We start from the raw sequence: 15,103 nt of genomic DNA, 5'->3' as shown, positions 1-15,103 counted from the left end.
TTATTTATTTTTTGAGGCAGAAACACTCAACCACTGAGCCATCCAAGTGCCCCTGAGACTCCAATTAATCTTATGTTCTATTGCTTGATACTGTCCCACAAGTCACTGAAGTTTTGTTCACTTTAATATTTTTTTTAATTTTTTATTTATTTATGATAGTCACAGAGAGAAAGAGAGAGGCAGAGACATAGGCAGAGGGAGAAGCAGGCTCCATGCACCGGGAGCCCGACGTGGGATTCGATCCCGGGTCTCCAGGATTGCACCCTGGGCCAAAGGCAGGCGCCAAACCGCTGCGCCACCCAGGGATCCCCACTTTAATATATTTTTTAATGATTTTATTTATTTATTCACGAGAGACACAAAGAAAGAGGCAGAGACAGGGAGAGGGAGAAGCAAGCTCCATGCAGGGAGGCTGATGTGGGACTTGATCCCGGCACTTCAGAATCACCCCCTAAGCCGAAGGCAGATGCTCAACTGTTGAACCACCCAGGCGTCCCTCTTTAATATTTTTTTCTCTGTTTTTCAAGTTGGATAATTTCTGTTGAGCTTTCTTCAAAATTGCTGATTCTTATGTGGTCTCCAATATGCTGTTAAGATCATCCAGTGATTTTTTTTTTCAGTTTTGTACTTTTCAATTGTAAAATTTTCATTTGGTTCTTTTTTGTAGTTTTAGTTTGTGTTGAGATTCCTTATCTATTCACTCATATGAGAGTATTTTTTTAATTTATTTTTTAAAGATTTATTTATTTATTTATGACAGTATTTAAAAAAATTTTTTTAAAGATTTTATTTATTCATGAGAGATACAGAGAGAGAGAGAGAGAGGGGCAGAGACACAGGCAGAGGGAGAAGCAGGCTCTCTGCCAGGAGCCAGACGTGGGACTTGATCTCAGGTCGCCAGGATCAGGCCCTGGCCTGAAGGTGGCGCTAAACCGCTGAGCCACCCGAGCTGCCCTATTTTTTAAAAATTTTATTTACATTTAGTTAATTAGCATATATTATTTATTTCAGAAGTAGAGCTCAGTGATTCATCAGTTGTATATAGCACCCAGTACTCATTACATCAAGTGCTCTCCTTCATGTCCGTCCTCCCAGTGATCTTCAGTTTGTTTCCTATGATTAAGAATCTTATGGTTTGTCTCTCTGATTTCATCGTTTTATTTTTTCCTCTCTTCCCCTATAATCCTCCGTTTTGTTTCTTAAATTCCATATAAGAGTGAGATCATATGATAATTGTCTTTCTCTGATTATTTCACTTAGCATAATATTCTCTAGTTCCATCCACATTGCAAATGGCAAGATTCCATTTTTTTGATGGTTGAGTAATGTTCCATTGTATTTACATACCACATCTTCTTTATCCATTCATCTGTTGAAGGACATCTCAGCTCTTTCCATAGTGTGGCTATTGTGGACATTGCTGCTATAAACATTGGGGTGCAGGTGCCCTTTCGGATCATTACGTTTGTATCTTTGGGGTAAATACCCAGTAATGCAATTGCTGGGTCATGGGGTAGCTCCAACTTTTTGAGGAACCTCTATACTGTTTCCAGAGTGGCTGCACCAGCTTGCAGTCCCACCAACAGTGTAAGAGGGTTCCCCTTTCTCCGCATCCTCGCCAACATCTGTTGTTTCCTGACTTGTTAATTTTAGCCATTCTGACTGATGTGAGGTGGTATCTCATTGTGGTTTTGATTTGTATTCCCCTGATGTCCAGTGATGTGGAGCATTTTTTCATGTGCTTGTTGGCCGTGTGTATGTATTCTTCTTCTTCTTTCTTTTTTTTTTAAGATTTTATTTATTTATTCATGAGAGACAGAGAGAGAGAGGTACAGGGAAGCAGGCTCCATGCAGGGAGCCTGACATGGGACTTGATCCCAGGTCTCCAGGATCACGCCCTGGGCTGAAGGCGGTACTAAACTGCTGAGCCACCAGGGCTGCCCCATGTGTATGTCTTCTTTGGAAAAATGTCTGTTCATGTCTTCTGCCCATTTCTTGTTTGGATTATTTGTTTTTTGGGTGTTGAGTTTATAAGTTCCTTATAGATTTTGGATACTAGCCCTTTTCTGATGCGTCATTTGCAAATATCTTCTCTCATTCTGTAGTTGCCTTTTGGTTTTGTTGACTGTTTTCCTTTGCTATGCAAAAGCTCTTTATGTTGATGGAGTCCCAATAGTTCATTTTTGCCTTTGGAGACCTGTCTAGCAAGACGTTGCTGCAGCCAAGGTCAAAGAGGTTGCTGCCTGTGTTCTCCTTTAGGGTTTTGATGGATTCCTATCTCACATTCAGGTCTATCATCCATTTTTGTGTATGGTGTGAGGAAATGGTCTAGTTTCATTCTTATGCATGTAGCTGTCAAATTTTCCCAGCACCATTTGTTGAAGAGACTTTTTTCCACTGGATATTCTTTCCTGTGTTGTTGAATATTAGTTGACTATAGAGTCTATTTCTGGGTTCTGTAGTCTATTCCATTGATCTATATGTTTTTATGCCAGTACCTTACTGTCTTGATGATTACAGCTTTGTAATAGAGCCTGAAGTCCAAATTGTGATGCCACTAGTTTTGGTTTTGTTTTTCAACAGTCCTTCAGCTATTTGGGATCTTTTCTGGTTCCATACAAATTTTAGGATTAATTGTTCCAACTCTGAAATAAGTTGATTTTGATAGGCAGTACATTGAATGTGTAGATTGCTCTAGGTAGCATAGACATTTTAACAATATTTGTTTTTTCAATCCACGAATATGAAATGTTTTTCCATTTCTTTTGTTTTGTTTTGCTTTTTTGTTTTTCTATTTTTTTGTGTCTTCCTCAATTTCCTTCATGAGGCATGACACTATTTTCCTTTAGAGTCTTAAACACATCTCTAATAGCTGCTTATTGCTTTTGTTTACTAATTCCAATGTGTGGTATTTCTTGGGGTCAGTAACTTTTTTTTCTTTGCTATGGGTTACATTTTTATTTCTATGCCTTTATTTCTTATTACATAGTGGACATAGTAAATGATGCATTGTAGAGGTTCTGGACTTTGTACGTTCCTCTGAAGAGCATCAACTTGTTTTCTACTAGGTGGTTATCTTGGGTTGACTTTGTTGTGCCCAAGATTGCGAATCTGAGAAACCACCAAGGAGCCGACACTGATGCAAACACACGAGGGTTTATCTGCAAGCTCGAGCTTGGGTCCAAGTATACCCAACACAGCGGAGCAGAGACTTGGACCCCGAGACTAAGAGGCGTAGCAGCTTTATAGGGGCCAGTGGCCAATGGGATTGTAATATATGCAGAAAGTTGCACAGTCATGTAGGTCCACACGCAGGTGGCCGATTGAATTACATCTTACCCTATAGTATCAATTTGAACTGGCCTATCACTCTGGTCAGAATGGGTGCGCAGTTCTGGTGGGCACAAGGCGGGGTTACATTGTTATGAGCCGATTTCCGATTAGGGTGTGCCCAGCGGCTTGACTAGGGTGGGGCAGTGCCTTAAGCAATAAGCAGGTCCTGTGGGGGTGATACAGGAGGTGGCGGGTGCAGCACAAAATGGAATTAGTCCTGCTCTGCTTGTCCAGGGGCAGGAGATTTTTGTTAAATTTCCTGGGTCCCACAGACTTGTAGTCCAAACTCTATCTTCTTTGAGGTAGATAGCAGCACACATCTCTGTTCAGTTCTTTCAGCTTCCTGGAGTCAGTGATCAGCCAAAAATTTGGTCATAGTTTATATTCATTTTGAGGTTTCATTGTGGCTTCTTACTTTCCAGGATTTCTCTAATTTTACAGCTGCTCTGCTAGCCCTAATGTTTATTCTCTGATTCCTCAAACCAGTAAATTGTGGGTTTGTCCTTGATCTGTGGACTAAAAAATCCTCTCAGGCATAAGGCCACAGACTTGCAATTCTAACCCAGCACTGTTCCTGTCTTTTTAGGGGTGACTTCTCTCCAGTTCCTTTAAAGGAACTTTCAAATAGCTCTTTTCTATTTTTTGCCCCATTTATAATTGTTATCTGAAGGAGGGTTAGTTTGACCAAACTATTACACTATTAATGGAAGCCACAACTTCCCCTCTCTTACTTTTTAACCACATATTTGAACTTCTTTCCTCAACATATGTAACTATATTTATAGCATAGATTTAGCTACTACTTATTCCCTTCATTCCCTCAAAAAACATATGTCAATAATGTTAGTAGGATTCCATTTTTCTTCTTGCCTTCAGTAGATCATATTTCAAGTTGAGAATTCATTTAGAATTTTAGTTCCAGGTTTGGTACTTTATTTCTGAATGCCAGTTTATCAAGGAGTAGTACTATGTGTCCAAAATAATTTTCACTCAGAAATTTGAGAAGTTTGAAAAGGAGCCTGAGGGAGTCTCTGGACCACAACCATTTATTTTGACTTGTGAAAAAACTCTCCAGTTTGTCTTGCTTAGGATCCTGTAATCTTAATAATTTAATTAATAATCTTAATTTTGTATACTTATATACCACAATTTAATAATTTTGACTGTTTTCAGGATTAAAAGAGAAGGCATCAACAAGACTGCTAAATGCATTGCATGGCCTAGGGTATATATTCCGTAAGTGCTAGTTACCACTCTGTTCACATTGATGATTGTCTTCATGGAAATACATATCCAAAGTCAGTGCCCAGCTCATTTGGTTTTAAGCCAGTAATACATACTTTTTTTTTTTTAATTGGAGTTCAATTTGCCAACATACAGCATAACACCCAGTGCTCATCCCACCAAGTGCCCCCCTCATTGCCCATCACCCAGTCACCCCAACCCCCCACTTACTTCCCCTTCCACTACCCCTTATTCATTTCCCAGAGTTAGGTGTCTCTCATGTTTTGTCACCCTCACTGATATTTTCACTCATTTTCTCTCCTTTCCCTTTATTCCCTTTCACTAATTTTTTATATTCCCCAAATGAACGAGGTCATATAATGTTTGTCCTTTTCCGATTGACTTATTTCACTCAGCATAATAACCTCTAGGTCCCTCCACTTCAAAGCAAATGGTGGGTATTTGTCGTTTCTAATGGCTGAGTAATATTCCATTGTATACATATACCACATCTTCCTTATCCATTCATCTTTCAATGGACACCAGGCTCCTTCCACAGTTTGGCTATTGTGGACATAATAGCTGCTATAAACATCGGGGTGCAGGTGTCCTGGCATTTCACTGCATCTGTATATTTGGGGTAAATCCCCAGCAGTGCAATTGCTGGGTCGTAGGGCAGATCTATTTTTATCTCTTTGAGGAACCTCCACACAGTTTCCCAGAGTGGCTGCACCAGTTCACATTCCCACCAACAGTGCAAGAGGGTTCCCCTTTCTCCACATCCTCTCCAACATTTTTTGTTTCCTGTCTTGTTAATTTTCCCCATTCTCACTGGTGTGAGGTGGTATCTCATTGTGGTTTTGATTTGTATTTCCCTGATGGCCAGTGATACGGAGCATTTTTTCATGCGCTTGTTGGCCATGTCTATGTCTTCCTCTGTGAGATTTCTGTTCATGTCTTTTGCCCATTTCATGATTGGATGGTTTGTTTCTTTGCTGTTGAGTTTAAGAAGTTCTTTTTTTTTTTTTTTTAATATTTATTTATGATAGTCACACAAAGAGAGAGAGAAAGAGAGGCAGAGACATAGGCAGAGGGAGAAGCAGGCTCCATGCACCGGGAGCCCGACGTGGGATTCGATCCTGGGTCTCCAGGATCGCGCCCTGGGCCAAAGGCAGGCGCCAAACCGCTGCGCCACCCAGGGATCCCCAGTTTAAGAAGTTCTTTACAGATCTTGGATACTAGCCCTTTATCTGATGTGTCATTTGCAAATATCTTCTCCCATTCTGTAGGTTGTCTTTTAGTTTTGTTGACTGTTTCTTTTGCTGTGCAGAAGCTTCTTATCTTGATGAAGTCCCAATAATTCATTTTTGCTTTTGTTTCTCTTGCCTTCATGGATGTATCTTGCAAGAAGTTGCTGTGGCCAAGTTAAAAAAGGGTGTTGCCTGTGTTCTCCTCTAGGATTTTGATGGAATCTTGTCTCACATAGTACATACTTAAATCCATAGATGAAAATATTAAATTCGTCACAGCTTATATTTCTCTGTTAAAGTACAACAATGTTTAATATGTTGTCAATTTGGATATTCCCATATAAAAAAATATCAATGTAAACATCACTGAGTTTTAGACAATGGAAAATAAAATTATATACTGAGAAACATGCCTCCAGTGATTGTTAAAAAAAAAAAAAAGTGAAAATGAGTTTGTCTTCCAGCCAACAGTTCTTGCCAATGAAGAGTCTGTTACCAATATGTTTTTGGGAGAGGGTCCATGATGTATGTATGTGTGTGTATATAATATTTTAGTTTCACAAACAGTTAAGTCTGTTTCTTGCTGTAGTAGTCTAAGAGCTTTGTTTTGTTTTAAGATTTTATTTATTCATGAGAGACACACAGAGGCAGAGGGAAAGGCAGGCTCCCTGCAGGGAGCCCAATGTGGGGACTCTATCTCAGGACCCCGGGATCACGACCTGAGCCAAAGGCAGATGCTCAACCACTGAGCCACCCAGGTGCCCTGTATTCCAAGAGTTCTTAAGCATGAAATCTAAAACCCTGTCCATAAAAGAAAAAAATAGTGAATTGGGTTTTATCAAAATTAAAGGCTTTCGCTCTGCACAAGACACTGTTTTTTTTTTAATTATTTATGATAGCCACATAGAGAGAGAGAGAGAGAGAGAGAGGCAGAGACACAGGCAGAGGGAGAAGCAGGCTCCATGCACCGGGAGCCCGACGTGGGACTCGATCCCGGGTCTCCAGGATCACGCCCTGGGCCAAAGGCAGGCGCCAAACCGCTGCACCACCCAGGGATCCCTGCACAAGACACTGTTAAGACTACTGTTAAGACTACTCAGGAGGTTTTAAACAGAGCTTTGAGAGAGCAGTGGCTGAAAGGAGATGGGCTTGTATAGGAAGAGAGGATTGACTTTGGTCTTGAAAGAACTGTTCTGCCTGATACTTATCATGTGCTGGAAACAAATTGAATTACAGATTTGGTTTTGAAATCTGGCCTTGGCTCAATGTAGCTCTGTAACCAAGGCAAGTTTGGAACAACATGGAGTATGAATAAATAAATCCTATGTATTTGTAAACTAAGGATGATGCTATCCTTCTTGTCTCCCTTACTGGGCCTTTTTCTGAGACGATGAGACCATTTGTATGAAAACACATTGAAGAATATAACACTAATACAAGGAGAGAGAGGGACTTTACAGTATTTCCACCTGCTCCAATGCTGAGATGATCCAGTAACATTGTGTGAGAAAAGGATTTAAGCAGTATGACCTACTACATATTTAATAACAAATTTTTTTAAAAAGTCATTTTATTGTTATAGTTATGTTAAGAATAAACTCTTAAGGACTGAAATTCTCAAGAGCCAAAGAAGGAATGAGTTTTGGACCACATCATTGGATGGTAGAAAGGGGTAGGGTTTCTATTGTGATGGAAAAGGAGGGGGGTCAGAGAAGGTCCCACAGTATTGTTTAAGCTACCTGCATTTCTCTTTGTGGTCTCTGCCCTGGGGGACTCCTCCACTTTGAGGAATGTGGAGTGATTTAAAATGCATCCACTTTAGTGTGAGGAGAGGAAGCAAGATCTGACTGATCCTGCAACTGGCTGATAGGAAAAGAAGTCCGTTTTCCAGTCTGTATTCTTGACCATGCGGAATTTATTGAGAAAGAAAAGAATGTTGAGAGATGGGGTAAGGGAAGACAGATGACAGAGAAAAATGGGAAACAGCATGGATAGGAGAAGAAAAGTGAAGTATTTGCACATTCTGTTTAACACTCAGAGGCAGATGTAATTAGTTGTTGACTGGGGAAGAAACAAAACATAAATTGGGCCATATTGGGTGATGGAGGATTTTTGCTGCCTGAGTCAGGGTAGGAAGCAAGGGCACAGGCTTCTAGATCTTGTTGCAGAAAGATTGGTTCCGACAACATATAATTTGCATCCTGGTTCCATGGGAGAAGAGATTCATAGATGGGCACATGTTTTCACATCCCTGAACCATGAATTGGAGTTTTCCACCTGAAAGAAGCAGAGACAGACTGTAGTGAGCAGAAGGCTTCCTCCTTGTCCTTCGCCTTCACCCATGGCCCCCAGTGTTCTGCAAGCACAACCAAGACCTCCAGCTTGTATATTCTTCCTCCCCTCTCCTTTTTTTTTTTTTTTTTTTTAATTTATTCATGAGAGAGAGAGAGAGAGAGAGGTGGAGACACAGGCAGAGGGGAAGCAGGCTCCATGCAGGGAGCCCGACGTGGGACTTGATCCCCGGTCTCCAGGATCACGCCCTGGGCTGAAGGTGGTGCTAAACCGCTGAGCCACCAGGGCTGCCCTCTCCCCTCTCCTTCCATCTGTCTTCTGGGCCCTTCCTCATATCTGTTGCCCACACCCTCTGTTGAGGGCTAGACAAACCACAAGTCAGGTAGTATGTTTCATAGAATGGCAGTAACCAAGATCTTTTATTTTGGTATAAGGGTAGAGAGGTATGGGAATATAATAAGACAGGTCCAGCAACCTGTGAACACTGACTGATTGACAATGGCTTATTCATTTATTCAGCATTTACTAAATGCCTACCATGTACTAAACATTGTGCTAAGTGCTAGGAAAATATAGCTGTGAACAAGACAGACAGTCTTGAGCTTATGGTCAATGTCTCAACATCTCAAGGTACAGCTCATACATTTCTTTAAGAGGAAGAGACGGCTAGTCTCCCTGTCTCCTTTTAAGACATCAGAGTGCTCCTGGGAAGGCCTCTACCTCCCAATCAGTAGCTGGAATTCTGCTCTTAATTCTTGAGAGGATAAGTTTCTCCTGAATCTCCCAAGTTTCTGGGGAATCGCAGCTTGACCCCTCCTCAGGCTCCTGCCATCCCAGCTGCTCTCCAGAGGACTCAAGTTAGTTGATGTGTGTTTCTCTGGCAAAGATTGTATCATGAAGTCCCCACATACCTTCAAAGATCTTCTTTAACATGCACTGCTGGGAATTCTGAGTGGAGCAGACTCCCTCTCCACGAAGACATTTTCCTTGATCATTCATATATGAGCATGTGTGACAATTTAATATTGGGCCTGCAAATTTAAGATAAGCTTGTTGAAATTTCCTGATGGACTAGGCACAGAGCTATGAGTCACAAGGAGAGGAATGAAGGGCCTGGATATAACACGCTTCATTGTTTGGTTCTTGGGCATTTGAGGGCCCTATGTCTGATAAAGCATAGTCTATCTTCTGGACCAGAGGAAATTCCTTCATTCTTTCTGCTTCATCTATCATTGTCATTGCTGAAGAACCCCAAATTTCTCTCTATAATGCTGATGTTAACTCCAATTCATATTCCCCCTGACTTCCTGGACATTTATAATTAGATGTCCTTTTGCCATGTCTAACTCCATAGGAGCAAAGAAGAACTTTAATCATATGACTGGCTCCCATTTGGACTCCCCCCATCATACTCTCACCCACAAGGCACAAATATTTAGAGCACGAGCTAACTGGTTGACAAGCTATGTTAGAATGCTCTGATGTTGCAGATTCTGTGTAGAGTGATCATTCTCCATTTTCAAGTCAACCGTCGACTATGTCAATTTGTCACAAAAGGCATTCTTTAAGAAATGCTTCCATCTTGTCTCTTTTACTATCTCCATTGCCAAATCCCTAGTTAGGGAAACAAAGAAATAGGAAAGATGTGGGCCTTGTCAGAGCAGATGTGTCAGAGCAACTTAAGTTGGATCCAAGGATTGTAACTCTCCAGCTATGTGATGTTAGTCTCACTTCTTTCATCTGAAGATTGGAATACCACTACATATGCAATGGGAGGAAATATGAAGTGCTTATGTCTGGTAATATCTTGAGGTGTCAAACTCTGGATCTGGTTTTCCTTCCTTGAGCAGCCCTTTTTAGTAAGAGCCAAAGAATTGCAGTTGTGCTTGGAACTTCTTTAGGAACCTAGCAGAGACTAAAGTGTGTTCATGCTTTATTTTCCACATTTAAACAAACAAAATGGAGACACCAGCACCAGGGCTAGACAGGCATTCTAACATAGGTTTTTTTTTTTTTTTTTTTTTTAAGATTTTATTTATTCATGAGACACACACACACACAGAGAGACAGAGACACAGGCAGAGGGAGAAACAGGCTCCATGCAGGAAGCCTGACATGGGACTCGATCCTGGGTCTCCAGGATCACGCCTTGGGCTGAAGGCAGTGCTAAACCACTGGGCCACCCTCTAACATAGATTGTTAAGGCAGAGTTAGCACAAAGTTCATGAAGGTTAGTCTCCTCATGAAGGTTAGTTGCTCCTTCCAAGGGAGCAGTGGGCATTTGTATTTGTAATTACTTACATAGAGTGAAGTTGGAGGGACTGCTGGAATTTTGTATTTGTGTTATTTCATTTTTTTAAAGGGCCCTCAAAGTTGTTTAGCCTTCAGAGCCCCACAAAACCTGTCTCCTGCCTTCCTGGTACTATTGTAAAGAGGTGTAAATAGTGTCTTTGAGAGAGCTATGAACTGTTTGTGAACTGGTCTTTCTTCCAAACCCTCTCCTTAAAATTGGGTTTCTTGATGTGTTGCATATTTCACACCTGAAATCAAGGACTAGCACCCAACCAGATGTGCTTCCCCTGAAAATGTGCCTTACCTGAAAATGTGCTTGAAGGTGGAATGCCTGAAGGCTGTTCACCCAGTGGCTTTTCACCTGAAGCCTGTTCACTTGAAGCCTGTTCAGCTGAAGCTTGTTCAGCTGAAGCCTGTTCACTGTAAGCCTTCTCATTGGAAGCTTGTTCACCTGATGGCCTTTCAGCTACAGCCTGTTCACCTGAAGGCTTTTCAGCTACAGCCTGTTCACCTGAAGGCTTTTCAGCTACAGCCTGTTCACCTGAAGTTTGTTCAGCTGAAGGTTTTTCACCAGAAGACTGTTCACCGGAAGGCTGTTCACCTGAAGACTTTTCACCGGAAGGCTGTTCACCTGAAGACTTTTCACCGGAAGGCTGTTCACCAGAAGGCTGTTCACCAGAAGTGTGCTCACTTGTAGCATGTTCACTAGAGGTGTGTTCACCCGTAGCACGTTCACCTGAAGTGTGTTCACCTGAAGTGTGCTCACCTGAAGTATGCTCAGTTGAAGAATGTTCAGCTGAAAAGTGCTCAACGGAAGTATGCTCACCTGAAGTGTGCTCACTTAAAGTGTTCTCACCTGCAGCAGTCTCATATAAAGCCTCACCATCTGATGGGTTTCCAAGTGAAAAGTACTCACCTGAAAGTTGCTGAACTGAAGCTTGATGATCCATAGAGCCAGGAGGCTCATCAGGCTGACCTGATGCTCCTGGAATGGAGAAGGAACAGAAGATGGTGAAGATAAGAGAACGAATATCCAGGGTAAAGACTTTTTTTTTTTTCAAAGATTTTATTTATTTATTCATGAGACACACACACACACACACACACACACACACACACACACACACATGGAGAGGCAGAGACACAGGCAGAGGGAGAAGCAGGCCCCATGCAGGGAGCTTGACATGGAACTCCATGCTGGGTCTCCAGGATCAGGCCCTGGACTGAAGGCGGCGTTAAACCGCTGCCCAAAGACTGTTTTTCTTATACAATAAAGCTACGGTGGAATTCCTGGGTTTCCTTTGGGCCTGGTCAGGTATCTGAAGATCTTGCAGATGTTGGAGGATGTCATCTAGTTACCCAAGAGACCATGAAGGACAGAGGTGTTAATGAAACGCATTGAGACTGCCTCTGGTATTTAAAGGAAGAATTTTAAGATCCACATTATTAAGAAATGCACAGGGAAGCCCATGTACCAAAAGCACCTGAAGGGAAAATGATGTGCCTTCCTCCTTCAGGAAATCAATGTGCCATCAATCACATAATCAGAAGTCTACCACCAGCCCTCCCTCCAGTCTTTTGTGGGTGAAAAGCAAGAACGATAAAGATACAAAAGGGAAAGAGAAAGCAAGTTGTTTCAATAGCTAAGTAATTCTAGCTGTAATTGAAGGTGGAAGATTTTACACTTCGGATAGGATAAAATTTTCAACCAGAGGTGACAAATATCTAATGAACCCACAAAAATGATCAGATGGGATTTAAGACCTTTTTATTCTTACACTCAATCACCAATCCATGTGGGTTAGAGACTCAAAGTTGGAATCAATTATTAAGATAAAAACATTCTTTGCTTATTTATTTCTGAATTCAGATTCCTTGTGATATAACATTTATACCCACTTTATGCTGTTGCCATGAGTTTTCAGTATGAAAAATCGTGAAGCACCTAGTTTATGGCTTAAGTGCTCAATTTTATTTCTCTCTCCTCCCCACTTTACCCTGGGGCTTAAAAAACTCTTAGCAGGTCATTCTCTTCTGGCCAGCCAATCCTTTCTACCTTTAATCCACCTCACCAATGACTATCAGACAAATATTCTTTAGGTATGACTTTCATTTTATTGAATGTAGCACCAAGCAATTTGATTATTACTCTTTGGTTAGACTGAGTAACCCAGAGGAGGGTGGGTAGACTACAAGGACCGAATCTTAATTCTAGCCAGAAGCTGAGAGGAATGACAAGATATTTTGAGGTGGAGGTAACCTAAGGCTCGAAATTACCCTTATCTCTGTAAGAGCCCTGCAATAGATAACATATATTCTGGGTGATTCACAGTCTATAATCAATGACTTTCTTAAAGACTAAGATTAGAATATGTTGATAAAGGAAAAACAAGGTTTGGAAAAGCTTTTGGGAGGTTTTATTTTTAAAAGTTGTTACTGAGTATTATCTGCTTGACTGATTCTTTAATAGTTAACAGAAGTTTTAATAAAGATTTCTGATGTGGAAAGGAGGCTTGAAAAAGCACAATCATTTCTTAGCCATTCTTATAGTTGATGACTTACTGCTTTGCCACGTGGCTGGCATATACTACCATCTGGTAGCTATATATCTACATTTCTAAGTTAACTTTCGAAAATCTCTTTTTATTTTTTTAAAGGATTTTATTTATTCATGAAGACACACACACACACACACACACACACACACACACACACTCTGAGGGAGAGACAGGCAGAGGGAGAAGCAGGCTCCATGCAGGAAGCCTGATGTGGGACTCAATCTGGGACTCCAGGGTCACACCCTGGGCTGAAGTCAGGCGCTCAATGGCTGAGCCACCCAGGCGTCCCAACTTTTGAAAATCTAAGCAAAAAACCGAAATCTCGGACAAACAACATTCAATGGCAACACTTTGTCATTTAACTGACAGTTCAGAGCTCATGGCCTCTCTCTTCTCTAGGAGGAATAAGGGAGCACAGCCCATTATGAATGAGGATCCTCAAAAAGGAAATACAGACAACTGGATGGGTAGAAAGAACATGGCCACGAAGGAGAGGTTCATAAAGTCTCTGGCCCATAGCCCTGTTGTGTCCTGAGATGGCTTTCTGGGTACATCATATTCCCATCTTGTAGTTTTCCTTGCTACATTAGCTACATAAGGATCCCTTGCACTCAGCTCATTGAGACAAACTTTCATTGGATTTTCACAGAACCGTTAGACCTGTCTTTTCATCTCACAGATCATCAGGTACAAATGATCAGTGGCTGAAAAAAGTAGTAAGAATGAGACTGCTCCAAGCCAGCAGGCCTCTCTAATGATAAAGCCATTACTAGGAAGAATCAACTGGCTCAGAAGCTCTCAGAGTTGAATTTTTTAGCTATTCCTGATTTTGAGTCAGATTGGTTTGGGAACATATTCTGGTCTTTCTTCTTTATTTTAGATTTTATTTATTTGACAGAGAGTGCACACAAGCAGGGAAAGTGGCAGGCAGACAGAGAGGGAGAAGCAGGCTCCTGCAGAGCGAGAAGCCCCGTGCAGGACTGGATCCCTGGACCCTGGCATCATGACCTGAGCCAAAGGAAGATGCTTCACTGACTGAGCCACCCAGGTGCTCCTGGTCCTCCTTCAAGGGCTATAACACCTTAAAGAAGTTTCCCAAGGGCCAAGTTAGGGGACTCACCTCTGGCATATCCAATCAGATAAAGACTCATTAGTAAGAGAAACTTCATCTGGATTTTGGGAAAGAGGAGACCCTGGTGAAGGACACCCAAGAGCTATGAAGGAAAACTGTGAGCAGAAGCTCCTAATGCTAAGCTACAGCTCCCGGGAATTCTAGAACCTCAGACACCACCCATGTGCCTCACAATGGGTTGAGCTCTGAGGTTCTCATGTAGGCTATTCAGGCAGGATGGCCCTCTTAACAACTCAAGGCTAACTGTGCCAGTGAAGGCTAATTTGCCATGTATAAGGTGGTATATTGGGGCTCTTTGCCCTATCTTTAAAAACAAACCTTATTACCAAAATAACATATTATCTTTGTAATAAATTTTAAAAGCTATTCTCTTTCTCTTTTTTTAAGATCTTATTTATTCATGAGAGACACAGAGAGAGAGGCAGAGACACAGGCAGAGGGAGAAGCAGGCTCCATGCAGGAAGCCTGATGTGGGACTTGATCCCAGGACTCTAGGGTGCCGCCCTGGGCTGAAGGCAGATGCTCAACCACTGAACCACCCAGGGATCCCCAAAGCTATTCTCTTTTGAAATGTTCTTGACAAAGAGGTGTGATTGGCTGATTGTTTTCTATTTGGCTCTTTGAATCAGCCTTTTCTTTTTGGCCCTTGTAAGTTAATCTCTGTTGACTTGATCACCTGAATGCTGGTTGGGTTTGGCTTCAGACTGGATTTATTAGCCAGTGGAAGATTCGAGAGGGAAATACACACACACATACACATACACATTGAGATTGAAATATTTAGTCTATATTTATTCTTCCTTTCCTGCCACAGTTTTGATACTGGTTGGGTCTTGACATGACAAAGCTTCTATTGGGTGTCCTTTCTTCTATGGCTCCTGCTCTCAACCAGCTATGGTAACCTGTTGGTTTTGGTAAGAAACAAATGGCAAATACATGAAATGTATCCAGAAGAAGGACCAACAAGGGATGTTGAAAGCTGTGCCCTGAGCTGTAATTTCTATCAAGGGGGTAGAATATGG

General features: G+C 41.6%; 1 protein-coding gene across 1 annotated transcript; it reads right to left on the bottom strand.

The window, feature by feature from the left end:
• Positions 1 to 7,704: 7,704 nt before the first annotated feature.
• On the bottom strand, positions 7,705 to 14,219 carry ACRV1 (acrosomal vesicle protein 1). Its single transcript, XM_038535731.1, has 4 exons — positions 14,070 to 14,219; positions 10,696 to 11,376; positions 9,011 to 9,130; positions 7,705 to 8,084 (listed from the first exon to the last, which is right to left on the bottom strand). The coding sequence occupies exons 1-4, from the start codon at positions 14,116 to 14,118 to the stop codon at positions 7,960 to 7,962; spliced, it is 975 nt and encodes a 324-aa protein (XP_038391659.1). The 5' UTR covers positions 14,119 to 14,219; the 3' UTR covers positions 7,705 to 7,959.
• Positions 14,220 to 15,103: the final 884 nt, after the last annotated feature.

Source organism: Canis lupus, chromosome 5 (genome assembly GCF_011100685.1).
Source record: "Canis lupus familiaris isolate Mischka breed German Shepherd chromosome 5, alternate assembly UU_Cfam_GSD_1.0, whole genome shotgun sequence".
NCBI lineage: Eukaryota > Metazoa > Chordata > Mammalia > Carnivora > Canidae > Canis > Canis lupus.
This window is presented reverse-complemented; position numbering and strand designations above follow the sequence as displayed.

Coding starts and splice junctions, on each gene's coding strand:
- ACRV1 (XM_038535731.1), bottom strand. CDS start 14,118: ATGAAGTTTCTCTTACTAATGAGTCTTTATCTGATTGGATATGCCAGA. Junction 11,377..14,069: donor TCTGATTGGATATGCCAGAG/GTGAGTCCCCTA, acceptor TCTCCATTCCAG/GAGCATCAGGTCAGCCTGAT. Junction 9,131..10,695: donor ACCTTCAAGCACATTTTCAG/GTAAGGCACATT, acceptor TTAAATTTGCAG/GCCCAATATTAAATTGTCAC.